This window comes from Passer montanus, unplaced genomic scaffold, assembly GCF_014805655.1.
Source record: "Passer montanus isolate IOZ18808 unplaced genomic scaffold, ASM1480565v1 scaffold3, whole genome shotgun sequence".
In the NCBI taxonomy this organism is placed as follows: domain Eukaryota; kingdom Metazoa; phylum Chordata; class Aves; order Passeriformes; family Passeridae; genus Passer; species Passer montanus.
The window spans coordinates 9803900-9827100 of NW_024367707.1; the positions used below are offsets into that span (position 1 = coordinate 9803900).

The following is a 23201-nucleotide window of genomic DNA, read 5'->3' on the forward strand; positions in this document are numbered from 1 at the left end:
CCTCTCCAGTCTGGGGGAAGAGTGGCTGGAAAGTGGCTCAGTGGAAAAGGACCTGAGGGTGCTGGTTGACAGTGGCTGAACATGAGCCAGCAGTGCCCAGGGGACCAAGAAGACCAATGGCATCCTGACCTGTACCAGAAATAGTGTGGCCAGCAGGTCAAGGGAAGTGACCTCCTCTTGTCCTGGGCACCAGTGAGGTCACACCCCACATCCTGTGTCCCTCACCATGAGAAGGACACTGAGGTGCTGGAGTATGTCCAGAGGAGAGCCGTGGAGCTGAGGAAGGGCCTGGAGCACAGGTCCTTTCAGGGGTGGTTGAGGAAGGTGGGATTGTTTAGCCTGGAGAAAGAGGAAGGCCAAGGAGGATCTTAGTGCTCTCTGCAACCAGCAATAGGAGAGGATATACCTTCAAGTTGCACCTTGTGCAGGTTCAGGTTGGACATTCTGAGTAATTTCTTCACTGGAATTACTGAGTAATTTCTTCACTTAACACTGCACTGTTGAGCATTGAATGTGCTGCCCAGGAAGGTGATGGAGTCACTGTCCCTGGAGTTATACAAGAAATGATGACGTGGCACACAGTGTTTGTGGTTTAGTTTGCATGGTGTTGTCCAGTCAGAGGTTGGACATGATGATCTCAGAGGTATTTTCCAACCTAAATGATTCTGTGATTGTGTGCAAGCCTGGTTCAAACTCTTACTCTCAATCTTGCTTGGGATTCTTCCCAAGTCCTTTGTGTTTTAGCTGTGTAGCTGGGAGCTGTCACTTTACTCTCCAAATGTAAATATTTAGAGATGTCTTGAATTTTGTACCTATCAAGTAAATAACACCCAGCCTCACTCTCTCCCCAAAAGAAGAAAATAATGCCCTAGAATTGTTTTCCAGCCAGATCTGGTATTTAGGTAGTCGGATGACTGTTTTCCTGTGTGCAACAGACCTCATTTTTCTTTCTGTCGGTTGTGCAAGTTTATAGAAAAAACTGGTATGAACCACTTGAAACAGTAAGAATAGAGTTTTGTATTGAATTAAAGAGTATACTGTTAGTCAGATCTTAGTTCTTGGAGCTATCGAATTATTTGATTTTAACTTTTGTTATGAGATTCTGACAGTATCCTTGTCAGATTATGTAATCTGCGTGAGTCTGAAAAGTTCAAAACCCAGAAAGTAAACTAAAGCACTCAAATATGTATTTTTAGCTTTGTGTACAATACTTTGGCAGATACAATTTTTGCAGGCTTGGAAATTACAATGTGTACTTTTTCACATGCATTCTCTCTTTTAAATAGTAGGTAATTTCCTTTCTTCTAAAATGTTGCATTTTTTTGTTTTATATAGACCATAATACAAATAGATGCCACTCCTAACTGTACAAAGCATTGGCTGTGGTCACCTCTAACTGGATGCAGAAATGGTTAACTTTGGTGCTGAGCAAGCAGAGATCCTCCTTGTTTCACCAGGATATTTTGTACTACTTCAGGATCATAAATCCAGATAGGACATGTAATTATATTTTTTTTCATTCAGATTGTTTGAATACAGTTCACATATAGTTTCAGCTTTACTATTTTGTTTGCTTAACATTAATCTCATTTGGCTTAGGAGAAAGAGCACTATTTCAATAATCAGAATCTCACTGGAAGCTTTGCATTTAGTAAAGACATAGCTTGAATAGATGGCACTCAGGGAACGAGTGGATTGTAACCGCAATATTGAGCAAGAGTTGTCCTCAGGACAGAGTTCCTCTTTTCCATAACCTGTGGCACAGGAAAACTCAAAGAGTAGATGCCAGTCTTCAGTGTATCATGGCTGTGGTTCTTCATTCACCTTCACAGGCAGCTGAACACCAAGGGCTGTCAGGATCACCTTTGTGTTGGTCATAGGAACTGGCTTAAGGCAGCTTTGCCACTAAAAATAATACTCGTGCAGCTATTGTATTGGATTTTGGTCCAGCTGACATTAGCTTGCAGAATTCTTGTTATTCCAAATGAAGCAGGAGCAAGTTTTAATACTTGGGAAAACCAAAAGCCTCTCAAAATGCTCAGTAAATGAACCAAGAGAAGGGAAAATAATTCTTCTCTTAATGAGGCTAGGCTATCCCAAATCTTTTGTGTTAAGATTGATGAATCTTTTGTAGCTTACTACTGTGCTCTCAGATGGTTTAATTACTGCAGTTTTTCAGCTTGTTACTTCATGCAGTCATAGTTGTGGCAGCACTTGCTTGTACCCTTAACCTGCAGCAAAATTCAGAGTATTGCAATGTGGCTTAATTCTCTCTTACACATGGAAACACTAAAAAATCTGTTTATGTGAAGACCAACAAAATTTCAACTGTAATTCTGAAGTTGGATTTGGGCTTCTAAAGGTGTTCTGTTTCTGTTTTAAAACCTCCAAAAAGGTATTTGTCCACTTCTAGTTTAATTGTGGTTCTCCGTGATAAATCTCTTAAGAAATATTGATATCTGATGAAGTAAGAAATGCAAAAAGTCTGACCATATATTTTGATGCATTTTAGGGGAGCTTTCTGACTTCTGGAGGTTGGTTTTCTAGATATGTTGAAAAAGTTCAGTACAGAGTCCGTATGTTAGCAATGAATATTTTGCTAAGCAATACCTTTGTACATCATTCAGATTTATTAATGTCAGAAAAGGAATTAAATACATCTCCATTACACATCAGGTTTTTTAAGAGAATGCTTTTTAAGTACTCTAAACATGAAATAGTATCCTGAGGCATTTAGAAAACTTGGAAGGGTTGATCCGGAAATATTTTCTCCTTTATTTAAACAATTTTAATACTGCTGTGAAAGCATGCTCATTGTTCTGCTCTCTGTTTATCCTTAGACTAAAGTTAGTTTTCACTCTGATAAATGGAAATCACCACTGTAATTAATAGTCTGAAATGGGTATCTTTACCTGGACACAGGTTCATACCTTCTTGCTAGGTGAAGTATTTCTGTTGTGGCTGTGAATTCTGTCTCCCCTGAGTGGAATACCAGCTTTCCAGTGTTCCCACAGGGGTTGCCTTGCAGTACTGATCCTGAATACATGGATTTCCAGCCTTGGGAATGAGACAGGATTTGAGGAAGTGTCTTCTTTGTCAGTGCAGTAGTTATATTGATTGCCATTAAGTAGTTGTCATATCTCAACCAGTGTTTTGTAAAATGTGATCTTTCTGACAAAACTACACTTAAATACAATATAATACGAGATAAGGTTGCTTTAGTGCAAGGTTTCAAACTAACACAGAATCATCTGTACTGTACTTACTCTCTTCCTAGTGGAGACATTATATTAATAATTTTGCCACTGACGTCAAGGGGAACAGGATGTCACCCTAGATAACAACCTTAATGAAGTCAGTCTTTCTTAATGAAGATTAATTGTTGGGGCCCCATACTTTGTACATTCACATTTAGATATCTTCCTCTGAATGCTTTGATGTCACAGAGCAAGTCTTGTGTTTCTTTATAGAGTATAGTGTTGAGGTGGCATTTCATTCATCTGAAGGAATTCTGTTGCAGTAGTAGCAGACACTTGGGAGCATCTGTGTGATCCGAGAGCATCCTAGGTTCCAGTAGTTTGCAATGCCTGCTGGAAACCAGGGTGCTGCCTGTGATGCACTGAGCTGGCTATGGAAGAGCATCTGGAATGAGGGTGGCAGAGAGAGTCAGGTTGTAGCACACTTGTACCATTTCCTGCTTTTTAACTCTTCACTAATTTGCAGGTGGTTATCTAGGATGACACTAGTAAAGGAGTTTCCATGCAGTTCTTAACAGCATGTAATGCTTAAAAGGCTACTTAAATTAGTTTTTCTCTTTCTCCTTCATTCTCATCCTGTCCAGGAACAGTATTCTGTATGTTGATTCAATAGCACAGAGTATGTAGCTGTGCTGAAAAAACTGACTTTTACTTTAGAGCTGGTTTTTGTTCTTACTAACAGCAACACCAGGGAAATGAAGAGGGATTACCTGTACCAATAGCCAAATTGTGAGAGTTTATGCCTGAGAAGTCTGGAAATAATTATAGACAGAGTTGAAATAAATGACCAGGGGAAACAAAAGGTTGTAAAGTGGCAGTGATACGTGGTTTCATGAAGCTTAAAGAAGTAATTAAACAGAATTAAGACACTAATACTCTATTTGCCAAATTATTTGCAATATAATATTTTCGTGCAAAAGCACTGAGTTCTTTTATAGTGGACACCCATTTAAATACAAGCACATAGCTAAAAGTTGCTAGGATAGAAAAAAGTAGACATAATTGGTTTTGATCTTAGTGGTTTCAAATGGGTTTGAGCAAAAGACTAATGAAAAATAGACAGCTAATCTGATAATGTGTTCACCTAAATGAATACAGACAGTCATTAACAATAGCAATAAGGCATAAGACAAAAATTGCACTCTCCATCTTGCATTAAATTCTTTTTTTTATAAAACTGTGACGTGTGAGGGTTCTTATTTCCCATCCACATAACTCATTAAGGCTTGAAACTCCACAGAAGTCAAGGTTGATCCCTGCCTATAGATTTGCATCTACATTCAGCATTCTATGCAGCTGTCAACCAGTTTCTGTATTGTACCAAAGACGGAACAACAAGGCTTTTCTAAAAGACATCTGCAAGATTTTCTCTCGGAGGCTTGGGAGAAAGAGGTCAGGCACACAAGAATAGCTTAGACATGCTTAAGAGTAATTTAAGTGCACAGTGTTACTTAAGTCAGGATGTACCACTTCATGTTTATTTTGGAGTTACCAAACATTTCTATTAGAAAAATGCTTGAAAGCATATCAGAAAAGCTGCAGTCTGTGTCTTATTAAAAGTGTGCTTATGATTGTGCTTATGACTGTGGAGAAGAAGTACAGGGAAAATGGACAGATTCAGGTTCTTCAGAGGCAAAAGGTGCAGTTTTCTAGCAATCTTCTTTGCTGAGTCATCTGCTCTGATATTTTAGGCAGTTACCTGGTGAGTGAACTGTTCGGTTGAGTGGAGGAAAGATGTTAGATGTTAATGGGCATGTCAGAGAGAAAATGCAGCTGAAGTTGCAGACTTGAGAGGAAAAATACGTGACTGGTTGGTGGAAAAAAACAGAGAAGGCTTTTAGTCTAGATTATGGTTTCATAAAATTCTTTGATGAAGGCAGCTGTGCAGTTCGAAGTTATGTCCTGTCAGGCTGATCACTTTATCCCAGAACTGTATTTCTGTTTAACTCTTCTCTTTGTGGTGTTGGCTTTTTTTTTTTTTTTTTTTTTTTTTTTTTTTTTTGGTGATGGAGTCATTTGCAGAGCATATTCAGACCTACAGTCCTATAATCTAAATAATAGAGAGCAACCTGTGTACTATGTCTGAAAATATACGGGCATGAACTTCAAAAACAAACATGTCATTCTGACTTGTTGCTTAAAGATCTTCTGCTCCTTTTAAGCTTCCAGCTAGGGCAGGCTGATGTTGAATTAGGCTGGTGAAGTGTTGCCTCTCATATGGAGAGAGAAACAGAAGATATTCTTCGTGTCTGTGCTGCCCTTGTCCTCCTTCGGTTGCCCCACAGAGTGCTGAATAGCTTTAGGCAGATGTAATTACCAGTGCCCATTCTTCAAGGGAGCTTGACTTTTCTGGACTTCTCCCAAGCCTGGATGATTTTGCAATAATTTACAGGCTGTTTGTATAACTGTGCAGTGCTTTGGGAGGAAGATGAGGCATTTAATTTACCTTGTGTTTAATGTAAAGCATAGGAGTATTTGAATAAATTAAATTCTCAAACACTGTGTTTTGACTCATAGAAGACAGTGATCTATAAGTGATATATATTTGCAAAATGAAACAGAATTTTTTAAAGAAACGTTTCTTGAGCCTTTAAAGATTAGGAGATTTCATTGGCCCTACCTACCACATGATTTTCCAAAAATATTTTAGTTTATTAGTCATGTGTTCCATTAGCATAATAAAAACCTATGTTAATGTGACCTAGCAGAGATTTTATCAAACCCATCAAGTGTTGAAAAGGAATGTCTTCTTTAGTGCACAGCAATTGGGCAGAGTGATTGCACTCTTTCATCTCAGCAACCTGTTGTGGCATTGCAAGGTGCAGATGTTGCAAATGACTGTTTTTAGCTAGACAGTGAGCACCAAGAACATATGGGGGCCTTGAAGACTGTCAGAATAAAAACCTGTTTTTTTTTTCATTTATTGTAATTGTATTGTAATTGTTTTTTCATTTCATTATAATTTATAAATTATTTTTCATAACTCTGTTTTCATTCCTGAAAAAGGGGAATAATTCATGTGTTCATGCAGAATTCAGTTAAGAAACTTTTGCCTAATTTGTGGTCATTCTTAAAAGTCCCATGCTGCACTTGGTGTTTGTGGTCTGCAGGAAACAGGACATGTATTCTGTTACCTTAACATTTTCTTAGTGATGTAATTTTTGCTTCCCATTCCTGTTTTGATATTAAGAGTTAGGATTTCAAATTTTTTATGGTAAACATACTAGTGACATTTTTGTTTATGAAAATGCTCATGATGGAGAAAGGACTTAAGATAAAATACCCCTAAACTCCACCATAAAAACCTATATTTCTATGTCTGTACTATTTTGCCTGTAGAATATTTTATATATTATATGTTCATGAGAATTGAATGGCATACTTCTGTGCTTGTAAAGTTTCTTTTGCATTATCAGGGCTGGAATGGAATTAGTTTTGTTGTATACATTGTCTGGTTTTGAATGCTGTTCTCGATCACTTTTATCTATAAATGACAACAGCTTTTTAAAAAATGCAAATGTTTACTTGAAGTTTTTCAAATAACATTTGTGTGACTCTTGCTGGTTTGGTTTTGTTTGAGTTAAGCTACACAGTTTGACTTGTAATACTGTGCAAACCTTTAGTCTGAGGTTACTAAATCTGGTTAGTCAACAGCAAGGCATCAGAAGAGCCAGAACAGGTGAAAGAGAAAAAAAAAATGAAGTAAATTCCAGTAGTTAAATACTAGGGTAACACAGAAGTTTTGCATATGTAGCACATGTGCATATAAATGCTATAAAAACATTGATCATAGTACATGCTTTAAGATATTGAGGTCCAGTTGTTGACATTGAGGTAATGCCTTTATCTATTATGATTGCTTAATGACTTACAAAAACTACTCTGGCAAAAAAAAAATCCTTGCTGAATTCAAACATATTTCATGAATCACAAGAAAGGGTGTTAACTGTGTAATTCCTTTAATCTGTATTGCTAAATGTGCTGCACATTTGTTAATGGTTTTTGTCTCATGCTTCTATGTGAATACACTCACGCAGTCATGGGTGTGCATATGTGTTTAAATACAAATGTATGTACAGGTTGTATGTATGTATATAGATATACATGCACATATATGGGCAAAATATATGGCAGTGTGCACAAAGATGTTTGCATACAGCAGGATGCATAACTGCTAAGTAAAGTCTAATTTAACTGGTTTTTATATTAAGGTGCTTCTGCTAATAATTTTTAATGTCAGTGGACATCCTCTGACTGCAGATGGATGTGCAGAACAGATGAATCATAAGTTTACAGTGAAAAAAAAATTAGTATGCAATGACAGTACAGATGTTGAAATTTAAACTAAAACAAGAGTGAAGTTTATTAATTGTAAGTCTGCCATGCTGTGATAAAAGGCAGGTTGGTGGGTTTCTTACCGCCCAGCTGATGTGCATCAGAGTTTTTTCATTATCAGCAGCTGCATCAGATTATAGTTACTGACAGGACTGATGTTTGTTTTTTAACATGGTTAGAATGAAAAACAAATTCTTTCTCTCCCTGTACTAATCTGTGCTCTTTGAGATGAGTTCTGGAAGACTTACTTTAAGCGTGTCTTCGTGCTTGCTCTTCTCTTTGAGTGATGATTACTTCTCTGGCCCAAGCTGAATACTGGGAGAATAGTTTTTTGTGCAGGTTCTCACAGGTGGGATATACAACAGCTGAAGCTTTTGGTTTGCTCCCCAAGCATAACTGGTACCTTACAGAGATGTAGCATATCTCATGCTGTTTTCCTCTATAAATGTTACCAAATAGGTTGTTATTGCAGCTGTTCAAAAACATGGAATGTCTTGTTCTTTAGTCGATCATATTGTAAACACAGCCTCGTCATAAGGAGGAGATGAGATGTGTTGGAAAAGGGGCTCTGCCAGTGCATTCTCCAAGTCTGCTGGAGTAGCAAGATGTGGGAGATAAGATGCATGTTGTCCATGGAGGTCTGCTCTCTGACCGATGGTGCGGGAAGAGAATTAAGTAACATCAAGTACTGTACAGAGAAAGCAAACTGGGAAAAGCAGGCAAGGGTGCATTCCCCCCCGCCCCGCTTTGTGTTTTTTGTTAGTGGAATCCTAGTGTTTTTGTGACAATACTTGATTAAATGGCTTCAGACTTGACAAGAATTGACTTCTTGTTTTGCATGTCTGTATCCCTTTTAAGGAATTGTGCTCTAGGGAAAATAAAGATATTTGAAAGGTTAGAGATGTCCAAGAAAATGGCCTTTTGGTGAGAAGAACCTGTGTTGTTTTTTTCTAGCAGTAAAAGAGATGGCTCTGTTTATTAAACTCTGCATACCATATGATGCTTCATATTTTTCCATTTGATTTCCTGTAGGGTGATTTCACTTGGAACAGCATGTCAGGGCGCAGTGTACGGCTGAAGTCAGTTCCCGTTCAAAGCCTCTCGGAGCTGGAGCGTGCTCGGCTGCAGGAAGTGGCTTTTTATCAGTTGCAGCAGGACTGTGACCTGGGCTGTCAGATTACTATCCCCAAAGGTAAGGGCTTGATAAGCTGTCTCTGTTTAGATTGTTAAGCCACTGATTTCATATCACAGCAGTAAACACTGGGGTTTTTTTATTCCACAGATACTGTCTTCCATTTCAGTTTTGCTTAACCACAGTCATTATGTAAAAATGATGAGTAAAGTTGTTTGTCTGCTGTGTCCAATTTGGGCCACCTGGGGGTGGGATCATCTGATCAAGGGCAGATGTCTACAGGGTAGATAATCTAAATCAGACCCATTCATGCCAGGATGTCTTGATACTCAGTTGAGAGAAAAATGCCTTACTTACAGTTCCTTATATCCAGAATTAAATGTCTGTGTAGGTCAGGTAGATCTTACCATAGAAGTGGGTTTTTTCACTCTGTATAACATTGTGAAGGAAGCCAGCTGTCACTAGGTCAGGTAGGCAGTGAAGGCGTTTATGTCAAATAATATGACTCCTACCCAAGTTTTCCTAAGACAGAGCTGCTTATATTCTAGAAAACGAGTTAATTTTCAGCATAAAACATCAAACTCCTAGGAAACAGGAGATTGAAATGTAAGGAGAAGCTCAGCTATTGGAATCCTGATGCAGGATATGTGCATGTGGTAGACCTGTGCTTAGGTTGCCATGGAAGAGATCTAAACCTCATCAATGAGAAAATTTCTGTTGTTTCCTGTAGGCTGCAGATCAAGCATAGCAGAGATAGCTGTTGTGCAATCATCTGCAAATCTGGCTTTCCTGTTTCTTTGCAGTTGTATACTTACATAAGGAATAACAAAGGATCACTGAATTCTCACCTTTGACCAGAGGTGCTGTGTGGTAGCATATACACAGTTATGCCACAGGAGCAATTTTTAAATGAGTCTAAGTTAAGCAGAAAAAAAGTTGTCCAGCACATGAAATTAATGACATGGAAAAGAACAAATGTGAAAGAGACAGGCTTTTGTATTTATCAGCTTTTTAGGTTCTGCAGAAAACTCCTGCTAAAACCAACAGTATAGGAAAGCATCAGTTTGCAGCGAGATGGATTTAATCAATTACTTCAAGCCTCACCAGCTTCCCTGGTCCCTCAAAAAAAAAGTTTGATCAACAGGAAATGAATTTTATAGGATATTCTTAGGAGGAACTGGAACACTAAGGGCCTTCCATTAATTTCTGGCAGTCTGAACTGCCAATAGCTGTTCCTGAGGAAGATGAAAAGAAACATATGGAGGTCCTACATGTGTGGATGGATGTGTGGTAATATCATCCAAGACAATCTAGTACAGACATTCATAGAATATCTTAGTTTGGAAGGGACTTCAAAGGTCATCTAGTCCAACCCCCTTGCAATAAGCAGGGACATCTTCAACTAGATGAGGTTGCTCAGAGTCCCATCCAATCTGGCCTTGAATGTTTTCAGAGACTGGGTATCTGCCATCTATCGGGGCAACCTGTTGCAGTGTCTGATCACCTTCACCGTAAAATATCTTTTTTACACCTACTCTAAATCTACTTTTGTTCTAAAATCATTACCCCTTTTCCTGATGCAACAGACCCTACTAAAAAGACTGTCCCTATCTTTCTTTTGATCCCCCTTTCATTACTAAAAGGCTATGCTAAGATTTCTCCAATCTTCTTTCTCTGATCTGAACAACCCCAAGTCTGTCCCCTGTCTTTGTAGGAGAGATGCTCCAGCCCTCTGATTTCTGTGTTCCTCCTCTAGGCCTGCTCTAACAGGTCCATATCCTTCCTGTGCTGAGGACCCCAACACTGTATGCAGCACTCCAGGTGGGGTGTCACCAAAGTGGAGCAGAGGGGCCCTGCTGGCCAGGCTCTTTGGATGTAGTGTAGAATGTGTTTGGATTTCTGGCCGCAGGAGCTCATGGCTGGCTCAGCCTCTCATCCACCAGCACCTCCAATTCCTTCTCAGCAGGGCTGCTCTGAATCTGTTCATCTCCAGCCTGTGTGGATGCCAGGAGCTGTCCAGGTGCAGGACCTCATGAGGTTTTCCTGGGCCCAGTTCTCAAGCTTGTCCAGGTCCCTCTGGATGTGACCCATCCCTCAGGTGTGGCAACCACACCGCTCAGTTTGCTGTCGTTGCTAGATTTTCTGAGGGTGTACTCAGTGTCACTGTCTGTGTCACTGATGGAGATGCCATGCTGTGGTGGTGCCAGCATGGACTCTTGAGGCACAACACTTGTCACCTGCTCAGAAACTTTGAGCTTTGAGGAGTGAGTATTGCTTTTGTGTTCTGCTTGCTGTTTCCTGATGGGACCGCCATGAAAGGCCAAATATTTGGGGAGTCTTTCAGGTTTGAATCACACACAAGAACTATTTTTATTGTCACAGCATGTATCTACAGGGGTAAATATAAATAATGAAATTACTTTTAGATATATTGAGTCTGAAAAGTATAACAGAAACTGAGTAAGAATATAATTTTTTGTTAAACGTTTAAAAATAAAAGGCATTTTAAAAAGTCAGGAACTCCAGGCTACTGTTTGATTGCTACTGCTGGCCCCATCATTTCATGTATCTCTTGGCTTAGTTTGACTGAGAAATAAATTTGCTCTTCAGTTCTGTTCTCCAGTTTGGATGTACCAGTGAGATTATTGATAAGAGGCAAATAATTTCACATCTACATTCCTGCTTTGAATGACCAGATAATGAAATTTTCTGTGTTTTAAGGTATACATCACAAAGGAATAGCTAGTACAAATGAATTTTAAAATGTTGCAATGCCATCTATTGAAGGATGAAGCTAGAATTAAGGTACATTTAGTATTTAACTGTCCGTCATATTTCAAAGCTTGGCACCAGTTTTGACAACAGAAATAAATAATATTTTGAAGTGGATATATCTAATAATCACTCTGTCAATCCATCATGCTACATCTGTGCTGGTACTTTGATAGGAGAGTAAGAATCTGCCATATTCTGAATTATTGCAGGTTGGTTTAGGCCCTTTGCAGAGACACTCTGAAGTCCACTTCATGTTCCTATCCTTTTTAAATGTGTGGAATGAAAATTTATGACAACAGTTTACAGGTAGCCATCCAGTTAATCATCTCAGTCAAATATCATGTGTAAACTGGGAATTTCAAGTTTTATCCATGTGAAACTGGCTTGGGCACTTTGGGTATGCAAGACTGCAAATAAAATAAAATAAAATACCATCACAACCATCAAGTTAAAATGAGACTCAAGTTAAAAACAGACTGTTAAGACTGTGACATTTAGAACTAGTACTGTCTGAGAGAGCTAGAGGAGCTCTGTATGTCTGGAGAGATCCGGAAAAATGAAAAATGTACCCCACAACTGTCTTCTACTTCAGAGAATGCCATATGAAAATATTCATGAGAAGAGCCAAGTGGAACTATTTATGTATTAGAAAATTTAGAAAGCTGTGTATAGAGTTGGACTTCTTTGTGGTTCTTTGGCTGTTTTTTCAAAACTTGCTAGGGAATTATAATAGAACATGCATATGCCTGCTGGGCATTTGCTTCCTGCAGGCATTTGAATAATTACATTTACTGGCATAGGTATGGTGAAAAGTAAAAATTCATTGTTAATGTTTTGTGCCAAATGTGCTTACATGGAGGTTAAACCAGAGTACAGATGCCTCTGCCTTATCTTTACAACCACAGAAGTGCTGTTACTGGTTGCTTCTTCATAATGCTTCAGTCCTCCCATGCCCAGAGGGTCCCTTTGTCACAGCTACTGCTATTTGCCTCTTCCAGGGCTCATCTGGTTATTCCCACACTTGTGTAGGAATGCACAGACTGAGAGACCTCATATGTAATCCCTCTCCTTCAATACTGTGTTGTAGCTATTACTGTTAATGAAGAACATTACTAACATCTCCTAGTAAAATATCCTGTGGTCACAGAGGAGGGATCACCTCCCACAGGAATGTCTTTATCCAGCATGTCATTTAAAATTTGCTACAATTGCACTAAAGTAGGTTATTCGAATGAATTCAAGTTGATCAAGAGGTACTAGTTTTACATATATGATGAGATGTTTCACATTTGTTTCTTGTTGTCTTGTTTTTCTGCCTTTTATCTTTCAAATTCTGTAATCAACTCCTTTTTTGCTCCCATGTCATCCCCCCATTTGCCACCAGAAATTAGACCAAGAATCATTTATCTTGTGTTGGTTAATGTGCTAAGTTGCAAGAGGATGTAATTTCCAGGCAAAGCATTGCACAGTTTCTTTACCAATGCAATTACTTTGTGAAAGATTTTTAATTGCTGACATTCTGAATGTCACAACAGTACCATTCTGCCGATGCTTCTTTGCAGTTCATGTTTACAATATAGTGTGTCTTTTCTCATTTCAGGAAAGTCAATCTTTTTAAAGTAGGAGAAAAAATAGATGATGCAACTCACTTCAGGTGTGCCTACTGTTTACAATATAGTGTGTCTTTTCTCATTTCAGGAAAGTCAATCTTTTTAAAATAGGAGAAAAAAAATGATGATACAACTCACTTCAGGTGTGCCTATTTTTTGGTGACATTACGATTTTGTGTATGTCCTTGCATACAAGTAGTGAGAAAAATGAACCTTTTACAGAAGGTCTTCACAAGCAAATGCTAACTCAAGTTAGATGGCTTCTGCAGAGTAAAACTGGGATCAGAGCAGCAGAGGAGCTCATTTTGTTCTGTCCATTGGCTCCAAGGTATCTCTTGAGCTGAGAGGTTGTTGAATGAGTTTTGATTGGATCAGTTTCCTAAATACCTCATGTTTATATTGACTCTCTTAACAGTCCTGTCCCACTTCACTGACGCTGTGTTTGAAAGCAGGGGTAGGAATTATTAGGAGTTGAGCAAATGCAGAATTAGGGCTTCAACCCTAATGCAGCTCCTAGAGCATCTGCCTGGGTTTTGAAGGCATAATGGGAAGCTGTTGGTGAAGGGGCTTGGATAGGATTTGAGACTCAGGGATCACATTTGGGTGTTCTCTTTATTCAAGAAGAGAAAATGACTTCTTGTGTTCTTTCCAGTTCCTAAAAGGATGTTTTCTTCTCAGCTTTGCAGTGGGGCTGGAGGATTTGTGGAGAGCAAGAATCAATAAGGAGAGCATTTGGGGTTATATGTGGTTTACTGGTGGTTATGCTGGTGCTGGGTTGACAGTGGGACTGGATGATCTTGAATGTCTCTTCAAACTTAGATGATTCTTTGATTCTGTGATGTTTTGAGAGAGATTTTTGTCAAATCTGGTTCTCAGGTCACTTGTTTAGTTGTAATGAATACGATCTAAGGGTAGCTCTAGAAGCCTAAATCAGTCCCAGTCATTTAAGAAAAGTCATTTTAAGGGAAGCTGCTGCTGCTGCTTGAACATGTGCTGGTGGATGTTTTTGCATGCGAGCTTTGTGCCATGTGACACTGTGCATCTGCTCACATGGAGTGAGCCTTGGTCTCCTATACCACTTGCTTTAGTGAAGGTGAGTTTGAAGGATCAGGGCTGGATAAGTGTGTGATTACAGACTGAGAGCTGAGACAACCTTGTCTCCGAAATGAAGGAAAACATGGCTGGGCTTTCTGAATTTTTACCATTCATTTGTGTACTTTGCCCCCAGTACATTCCAGTTAAGCTCTGAATAGAAATGGGAATTAAGAGTTACACAAGTCTATGCTTCTTGTTTATTTTGGCAGGGCGTGCTTCTTTCAATCTCTTTTTTGCTTACATTACTTGCTGTTATATTTCATTATTCATTTTCCTTAACACTGAGAGTGACTATGATTTTTATCTGGGCTTGCATTTTTATGAGGGCTCCAAACTGGTAATTGTTTTTAATCATTGACCATGTTGTATACATTATAGCTGTTGTGGCAGTGGAAAACATCTAAATAAACTGTAGCTTATACATTGTGGAGTTACAGGCTCAGGGATGGCTGCTTTTGAATTGGTGTCAGGGTATCTTGTGAGTGAAGAGGCTTATTACCACCCCTCTTAATGCCAGCCTCTGCTGATTCTTCTCATATAAATACTGTCTCTGGCATGGACTTATGAGTCCATGGATTTTCTTTCAATGTAGTAGAGTTCATGAAGATTATAGTTAAGTAAGGCTGAGATAAATTCTCCTCCTTTATGCTACATTAGTAAATCTTAGCTATGCTCTAGCAGACTGACTGGTCAGAGATAAAAACTGTTTAACTTACTGATTTTCAGACTGAAACTTCCCACCTGTGCCCTCCAATTCAAATATTTCATGGAAAAATGTATTTTTCCAGGGATTCCATTTTCATGCTAAGAAAACAAGACCAGATATCTCTCAGTCTGGGGGAAAAAAAAAAACCCAACAAACCAGAAGTAAAATTGAATTAATGTTTTAAGCTAGGAGAAGTCCCAGCTGCTGCAGGGTAGAGGTTGTGAGACACAGTCTTGAACTATGTTACACAGGCATTTATCAGAGTGAAGGTGACAGGAGTTTTTCCAGGCAGAGAGATAAGAAAACAAGTAAAAAACTTTTTTTCCCCTACTATTAAGGAAATTTGAAGAATTTTTTGTTGGGGTTTTTTCTTTCAAATTCACTTTTTTGCCACTCTTGAGAAAAGAACAAAATGGAAATATAACAAGATTGCCAGAATATAATTTTTCTAACATTGTAACAGGGGAAATACTTTATTATCTTTAAAACTTAAGAAGGAGGGATGTTCCTTTTTTTAAATTTTTGCTGTGAGGCAGTTTTTTTAATAAAAGACTGTGCTGTGCTCAGCAAATTGATTTCCGAGATTTTCTTGTATCACATAGCAGGCTTTACATGTCTGTTTACATCAGGAAAACTTTATTCAACTTAGCAATTCTGTCAGAGGTAAGCTAATAGGTTTAAAAGAAAAAGGTTTTACTCATTAAAAAAAAATCACTACAAACAAAAAAACCCGTGTCTTTTTACTAAATAGTATTTTGTAAATAGCTAGGAGCTTTGATTAAGAAGCAGCATGCATTTTTGTTGTGCAGTATGAACACAGAACAGAGGTAAGAAATATTGTAGGCTTCACAGGAAAATCAATGGCACTGATAATGTAAATATGACAAAATAAGTTTATAGCTTAGCACATTTAAAATAAAGATTTGTGTAATTTCTGAGAACCTGCTGTTGTGTCGGTGTATTTTGTGGAGAGAAAAGAAAGGAATGAGGACAGGGATGGACACTGGAGGAATACTGAGCTGTGGAGCTTGTTGGGCAGGAGCCCTGACATGCAGGAGTCTTTCAGTTCCCTTCATGGTGAAGGACAGAGATCTTGCTTAAATTCCTAAGGAAAACAAGGAAATATTACAATCAGCCTTTCTGTATGCAAATATCATGAAAAGTTAGAGAGATAGAATCATGACCAGTGTTTTTCATTACTAGGGCAATTCCTTATTTAGATGCTGTCTGTTGTTTGTTTAGGGTACTGCTTTTGAAACGTCAGATCCAGAGACTGCTGCAGGATATATTTTATGTTATATATACCACATATATTCAAGGTTGTGTCCCATAGAATTAAAAAATTTCTTCTGAGACAAATAAAAATCCTATCTAATGTAGTTTCTTTAGGAGTGCACTTGAAATAGCTATTGACTTGAAGTACATGTAAGTATATTTGGTATTTTGTCTGTATTAGTGTCAGACATGAAAATCTCAGCTTTCATTTTAAAACATTGATCTTGACCATTGGCCATATTCAAAGTTGAGACATGTGGTAGAGAGAATCAGTGTTGGGAAGCAAAATATACATAGAGAGGCTCTAAAACTGCTTTGCAAAATTAGGTGTATTTTGGTTTTTTCCTTTGAGAGAACACTGGTGTAACAGAGACATTCTTGGATGTGTTCTGCCAAATCTGTCTTTAACACTTCATGGAGTACTTACCCTTTGATTCTGAATGCCCATCTAGGCTGTCCTAGTTTTGCCAATAGTCAAATGTATATGTCCAGTGATTTGATAGTGACTTATGAATTCATGCTGTGTTGTGGTTCAAAGCCAAAGAATAAATACCAATAAATATATATCAAGGAAAAACTTTTGAACCTTTATTAAGAATACTGACATTGCAGCCTACAAGTTTCCATGTTCTGCTTGCCTTTGCAGAGCTTTGCCAACGTGTAACATCAGTATAACGTGTATTCTTCCAGTATACTTCTTCAAAAATTTCAGTTGAAAATCAGGCTTAGTTCTGTTATCTTGTGTGTGTTGCTCCTTTCAGAAGTGCATTAGGGAACATTCCTGATGATTTTTTTCTTGCCTTAGGTAGAAAAATTTTCTCTGGTTTTTCCACAGGCATGGTTTAAGTGCAGTTGTGGTTGGTGCCAGAAGTGTAATGTCTCTAGATACTGATTAGGAAAGATAAAGTGACTCCAGATAGATTTATTTTATCAGAGCTGTGGTACTATATATATCTTTGCATTAGGCTTTTACACTGAAAAGGCTGCCTTGAGATTTAATGGAGATGTAATCTCCTGCTGAAGGATTTTAAGAATAGATTAGACAGATGTCCATGTGACTCTATTTCTGTGCAGGAAGTCAACCCAAGTGTTCTTTGCAGAGCTCCTTGTGTCTTTTTTTCTGTGTGGTTTACATTTTCAACACCTGTTTCTGTTATGTTTGATGATACAAAGGACAGGTAATTACTACAAAGACACATTATTAGAAGTAAGATCCGTTGGTCATTTTTCAGAGGAATAACAGCTCAGTTATTTGAGCCACCAAACTGTCCAGTGAGAGACTGCTGCACCATGATTTCACTTCCATGCACCGAGAGCTCCTCTCATTTCATTTCTTTATAACAGCTTTGAGCGGGATTACTGTGGACTAGTTTAAGTAGTCCCAGAGAGAGTAAGTTATGAAAGCTGTTTTATTTTCTTTTGTGGCTTCTTCTTTAAGGTGAAAGTCCAAGGACAGACTTACACAAAGGAGTAGTAACAACAAGGCGATGCTCAGAAGACAGTGGAGATCTGGAGTGCCCTGAACCATCTCTGGCTGGAATCCTAAATTCCAGAGGGTTAGAGGAATTTCCTCTTCCTTTGAAGAGCTCAACTCATGCTGACACTGAGATTTGAGATGTGAAGAACTTGGTTGCTTCTTCACCTGCCAGCACGGGTGTGCAAGTGACTTTATTGATAACAGTAAATCCAAGGCCAGCTACAATCTGGTGATTGGATCTGTTCTGGCCCGGGCTCACCCTGCAGTGTTTGGATTATCAAATTGAGTCATTTTGACAAGCGATAGCATCAAACTACTCTCTCCCCTCCACATTATAAAATTACTTTTTATTTAAGTAGTTGAAGCCAGGAGGCAGTAAATCTCTCCCACTCCGCCCCGCCTCCCCAGTGGACTGAAAGCAGTTTTAAAGCTTGTATTTGTGTTTTTCTATCTCATTTCATTTGGTTTTTTGAATTTTTTTCAGTACAGCTAAAATTTGTGGTGGTCAAACAGAACCACGTGCAGGTCCAGCAGAAGCTGGATGACTACTCCAGTGATTTCTCTGCATATGTTATGAAGTAATTATCTAGTATATGTTTCTGTGCTTTAAGAACATTACTCCTGAATAAAATATTTTCATTGACTGTAGTTGTTTTCATTTATTAATATAGATAATTTTTAACCTGGGTTGTTTTTTTTTTAACCTGTTTTAGTGTTGACAGTTTTCCTGAGTTATGAAAATACTCTGAGAAGGGGGTGTTGTTCAGTCTTTCTCAAAGCTTTCAAACCTCTGCCCATCATCACAGTTTCTGAGTGTCTTCCACTTAGAGAGAGGGGCAGCCACAAGGCCCCTGATGTATCACAGGCTATTTAAATCGGGAACTTTCCTGTCTTTGGAGATTAGGGAAACTCCTGTCACACTGGATACTGCTGTAATGTGAAAAAGTAGTGTCTGTCTCTTGTCTTGCACCTGCTACTTGATGTTACTGTTTCATGAATCCTGTAATCAGTGTCAATGTAGCAAATATGCCCTGAAGCCCAGAATGAGTGGTTCCCTCTAATTTTCCTATGCCTAGACACATTTTTTACTTCCATTATTGACGCAAGGCATGTGCTCCATCAAAAGACCTGGGCCACTTTCTGTGGCTGTTTTTTTAATGACTTTGTTGGGGGGTGGAGGTGGGATTTTGATATTATTTTATTTGATTACTGTGATTTGGGATTTCTTATGACACAGGCAGTGCTGTGCTAATGTAGGTGCTGAAGCGAGCAGAGCTGTGTATGAGTTGAAAATCTGAGTGTGTTTATGCACAGGGAAGTCAGACCTGGCATTGTGCATCTGTTTTCCCTTTCCAGGAATCTGCCTGCTTTTTGCTGTTTTTCACTAACAGCCACATACAAGGGCATTTGACCTTTCCTTTGTAATCCTCCAAAGGCTCCCAGGTAGCTTTGCATGGGGTTTTTTTTCAGTTACTTCCATCACCCCAGCTATGTATGGCAGCAGCAGCTATCTTCCTCATTCTGACATAGAAAAGTACTTGGGCAACTGTTTATTTTTATGTCAGAATGAGTTTTTTCCTGGGGTCCAATTAAAGACTTAACAAATCAGCTCGCAAACAATTATAATTTAGTGTTTGGATACTGAAACTCATTGAATATCTTGTTCTTCAGAGCTTGTGTAATGCAGCCATCTTAAATATATTATTAGTTAAAAAATACTTAAATGGCAAAAAACCTATATATGTTTTCAGTGTAGTAATGGCAAAATAACTGAAGAGGGTTTTTTCCCTTATTTTGCAAACATAGTTACTTCCAGTCAATAGTCCAATTGCAAAAAGATTAAGGAAGATCTTAAACAACAACAACAAAAAAATTAAAAGGAAAGATAGGAAACTTAATTCTTAGTTTTGTTGTGGTGGTTCAAAAAATTCTGCAACTATTAAAAATTCTGCAACTATTAAAAATTCTGTTATTTTAAGGATATTTATACATAGCTTGCACAAACAAGGCAGGCATCCACTTTGTCCTTGCTGAAGTGTTTCTTTTGGTGCAGCTGTGCTGTGCTCATCTGTAAGACCTGCAGCTTCCTGCACAGCAGGAGTGCAGTGGCCTGGGCAGGCCTGGGAAGCTGCTCCTTCCCAGCTCTTCTCCTTGCATGGGTGGGCTCTGACATCCCCCTCCCTCTGGCTGTGCCTTCAGGAGCCCTGACCTCGCTCCAGAGCTCAAATCCCATATTCCCTGTCAAGTTGAGTTTGGTTCTCACCCTTAGAATACATTGTACCTGCATTTGCCCACCAGTTAATGCAAGTCCCTTCATGACAGAGAATCATGGAAGAGCATATTTGAAAATACTAAAGTAGTTATTTCTTTACAACATGTATATTGGTGACTAATTAAGTTCTTAAACACACCAGGGAACATGCAGGCAAATGCAGTGGAAATGTCATGTTTCCTTATGGTTCCTCTAGCCACAGGAGTTGGGTAGTATTTGCTATCTGAATTAAAGTAGTGACCAAAGTAAGTTGTTGTTTTGCTGGTTGTGGTGGTGGTGTTTTTTTGGTTGTTTTTATTTTTTGTTTCGTTTTTTGTTTGTTTTGTTGTTGTTTGGTGGGGTTTTTGTTTGTTTCTGTTTGTTTGTTTGTGGGGTTTTATGTGAAGGAGAGTTAATACCTATTTCACTGCAGTTATAGTCTGTATTTTTGATAGAAATAGGCCTTTCAAATAGATTTCAATAGAAATAGTGCATTTTTCTAGATTTAATCTGGTTTGGAACTACACTTTTCAGATTTGTTTTCCTAAAAGACAGGGCAGTCTACTGGAATATGCTCAGCAAGTATAAATTGATATATCACCTTTGCCTTCAGAATAGCTGTTCAGTATCAACTGATCTGTATAAAAGGATCTATTAGTACCTGGCAAGCAAATTATGTAGGATTGGTTGTTTGGGTTTTTAAAAAAAATTTGTATCAGAACCACAGGAGGTTATTTGATTAATAAAACTGTAGTTTTATTTGTGTTATTTGATAAATAAAACTGTAGTTCCTGTAGGGATGCAGCTTTCTTTTGAAGTAGGTGAGATTTCCATCAGTTTTGCCTTCTAGAAGAGTTCCGTGGAAACTTATACATACATTCTAGATAAATAATTTAATTTAAAGTTATTTGAAATTAAGATTTCAAATTCTTACTGTTCAACAGTAAAGAAATTTCCGTGGAAACTTATACATACATTCTAGATAAATAATTTAATTTAAAGTTATTTCAGATTCTTACTGTTCAACAGTAAAGAAATTGGGTATAGTGCAGCTTTGAAACTATCAGCAGCTGAATCACTCAAAACCTGCACAGCTGGGCTTTGTAATTTGTCTGTGTTTCGTTTTAACAATAGTAGTGCCTTAGCCCAGTGGCACTGAAGCCTTGGTGTGAAGAAGATGCACTAACCACAGGTTATCAAAGAGCTGCTGGGATGTGGAAGAGGTGAATTAAAAGCACACTTTTGTCTGCTGCTTGTGGGTTTCCTCAGGTGGTTGTACTGTATGCACCGTGTGTTACTGAGAGCGTTGTTTCCTGCGCAGTCGTCTTTCCCCACAGCTCTCCTGGTTTCTCACAGTGCCCTGAGAAGGGTTTGGCTCAGGTGCTGCTCCTGTCCAGCCCTGTCCCCCAGTGCACAGCCCAACAGGAGGGATGTCCCTTCTCCTGAAAAACTGGCTTTGATTTTAGCTCTGCCCTTTTCATGCTGTTTCTTCTGCCACAAGCACATTTTTCAGGAACTTCTGAGAGAAGGGAATGCTGAAGCTTGTTTGCTGCATCAGAGGAAAGCTGCCTCTGTTGTGTGTGTGGTGCCTTCAGTGAGCAGCCTGAACATGGTGCTGTGGGCTGAGGTGAGCATCTATCAGCCAGATGTCACCTGGAAGGTCATGACTGCAGCTGTGGGATATTCTTGAATGATTATGGCTTTTCTTCCATTAGCTGCTGGCTGACAAGAACAAAGAAATGCTACTTTAAGTCAAAGTGAAATAAAGTGTGGAACATAGACTATAAAGAGAAGTGGGACAATAGTCCAAGGCTTCTGAATAAATACAGTAATCTGCATCACTGATGGAGGTCTTGTGTGTGTATGGCTAAGGCAAAGGATGAGTGTGATAAGAAATACCTGAAGGTTCAGCCTTCCCCTTTTCATATTTCTTCATGTGCCAAAATCCTGTTTCTCTGGTTGAATTTTATCTTCCATCTGTGTTGCAGCTGGCAGTGCTTTGGAAGTTACTGCATGGGGACAGGGCATTTCAACAAGTTTTTAAAAATAAGTATTTCAAGATGGACATTTATAGTCACAGCAATGGCTAAGTGAAACCAGCACCCACTTCTTCAACAGAGCAGCCCCAAGTGTATATTCAGAAGTAAATTTTCTTTGTATAGTGACCCAAAGAAACATCTGCAACCACAAACACTGCACCACTGTCAATGAATGAAGTGCAGTCTTGCCTTTATTGTGCTCTGTCAACAGAATTTAGCAGTGTTTTCTGATTGACACTCTCAATTACTTGCAGTATTGCACAGGCTAGAGAGACTGCAGCTTGACATTTGGCGCACGAGCTGGCTGTGGGAGGCTGGCACTTGGGAAATTAGTTGCTCTGGATGAGTGAAGTGAACCAACGAGTGCTCAAGAGAGGTTTGACTTTGTGCTATGTGGTGCTATTGGTAGTAATTTTTAGGACAGAATTGATTGCAGTCTTAGAAGATATATTCTAATTTTTTTTCTTTAAGTGCTGTTAGATCCAATTAATAGTGGTTATTAAGAAAAATGGCCATGAATAGAATTAGAATTACTATGAAGAAGTAGGCTAGAAATCTCACAATATCAACCTTTTTATCCGTTTCTGCTTTTATAATTGAGCTATAGGTCTGATAATAATTACTGAGATAGATCCTCTTTTTATAATGTGTTAAAATAACCCTTAATTGTGGAACTTGACAAACATTCTTCCCTAAACAGACAAGAAACTCATTTCTCTTAAGCAAAGGAACTTGCCAATAAATGGCAAGTTCTCTTTGTTCTCCAGCCCTGTCAGCAGCATATCATCTCTTATGTCAAAAGCCCACTGAGTTAAATCAGTTTGAAGGATCTGTATGAATTTATGAATTATGTTTTTGAGTAATAAAAAGTGTCCTTGCATGTAAGTAACATAAAAGGAATGTCATTCTTATAGATAATCCACCAGTCCATGTATAAGGAAAGTGCTGAAGAATCCTATTTTTGTTACAGGTTCACTTCAAGCATATTTGAGAGGGTATTTTTTTCATTATCTGAAGCCTAATACTATAGTACTGTCCCAGAAATTATGTACAAAGCTTGGGCGCTGTTGTACTTTTTTACTGCATAATTTATTAATTAGTAAAAAGATACTGGATTAGGATTTCACAGGATATTGACTATTAAGTGACATAATCTGAAGCTGTTGGCCAAGACTTCCTGAATATTAACTTTGTGTGCCACTAACTTTATAATTGAGCTAATTCCCTATACCTAATATGTGATGCTTTA

General features: G+C 38.5%; 1 protein-coding gene across 6 annotated transcripts in view; it reads left to right on the forward strand.

Annotated features, from left to right (window-relative positions):
* The window catches only part of ARHGAP6 (Rho GTPase activating protein 6), a 311150-nt gene that overhangs the window by 242828 nt on the left and 45121 nt on the right, over nucleotides 1-23201 (forward strand). For all 6 annotated transcript variants that reach the window (XM_039714412.1, XM_039714413.1, XM_039714414.1 and 3 more), the window contains exon 2: nucleotides 8625-8784. In XM_039714412.1, coding sequence (XP_039570346.1) covers nucleotides 8625-8784 — 160 coding nt within the window. The remainder of the gene's footprint in view (nucleotides 1-8624; nucleotides 8785-23201) is intronic.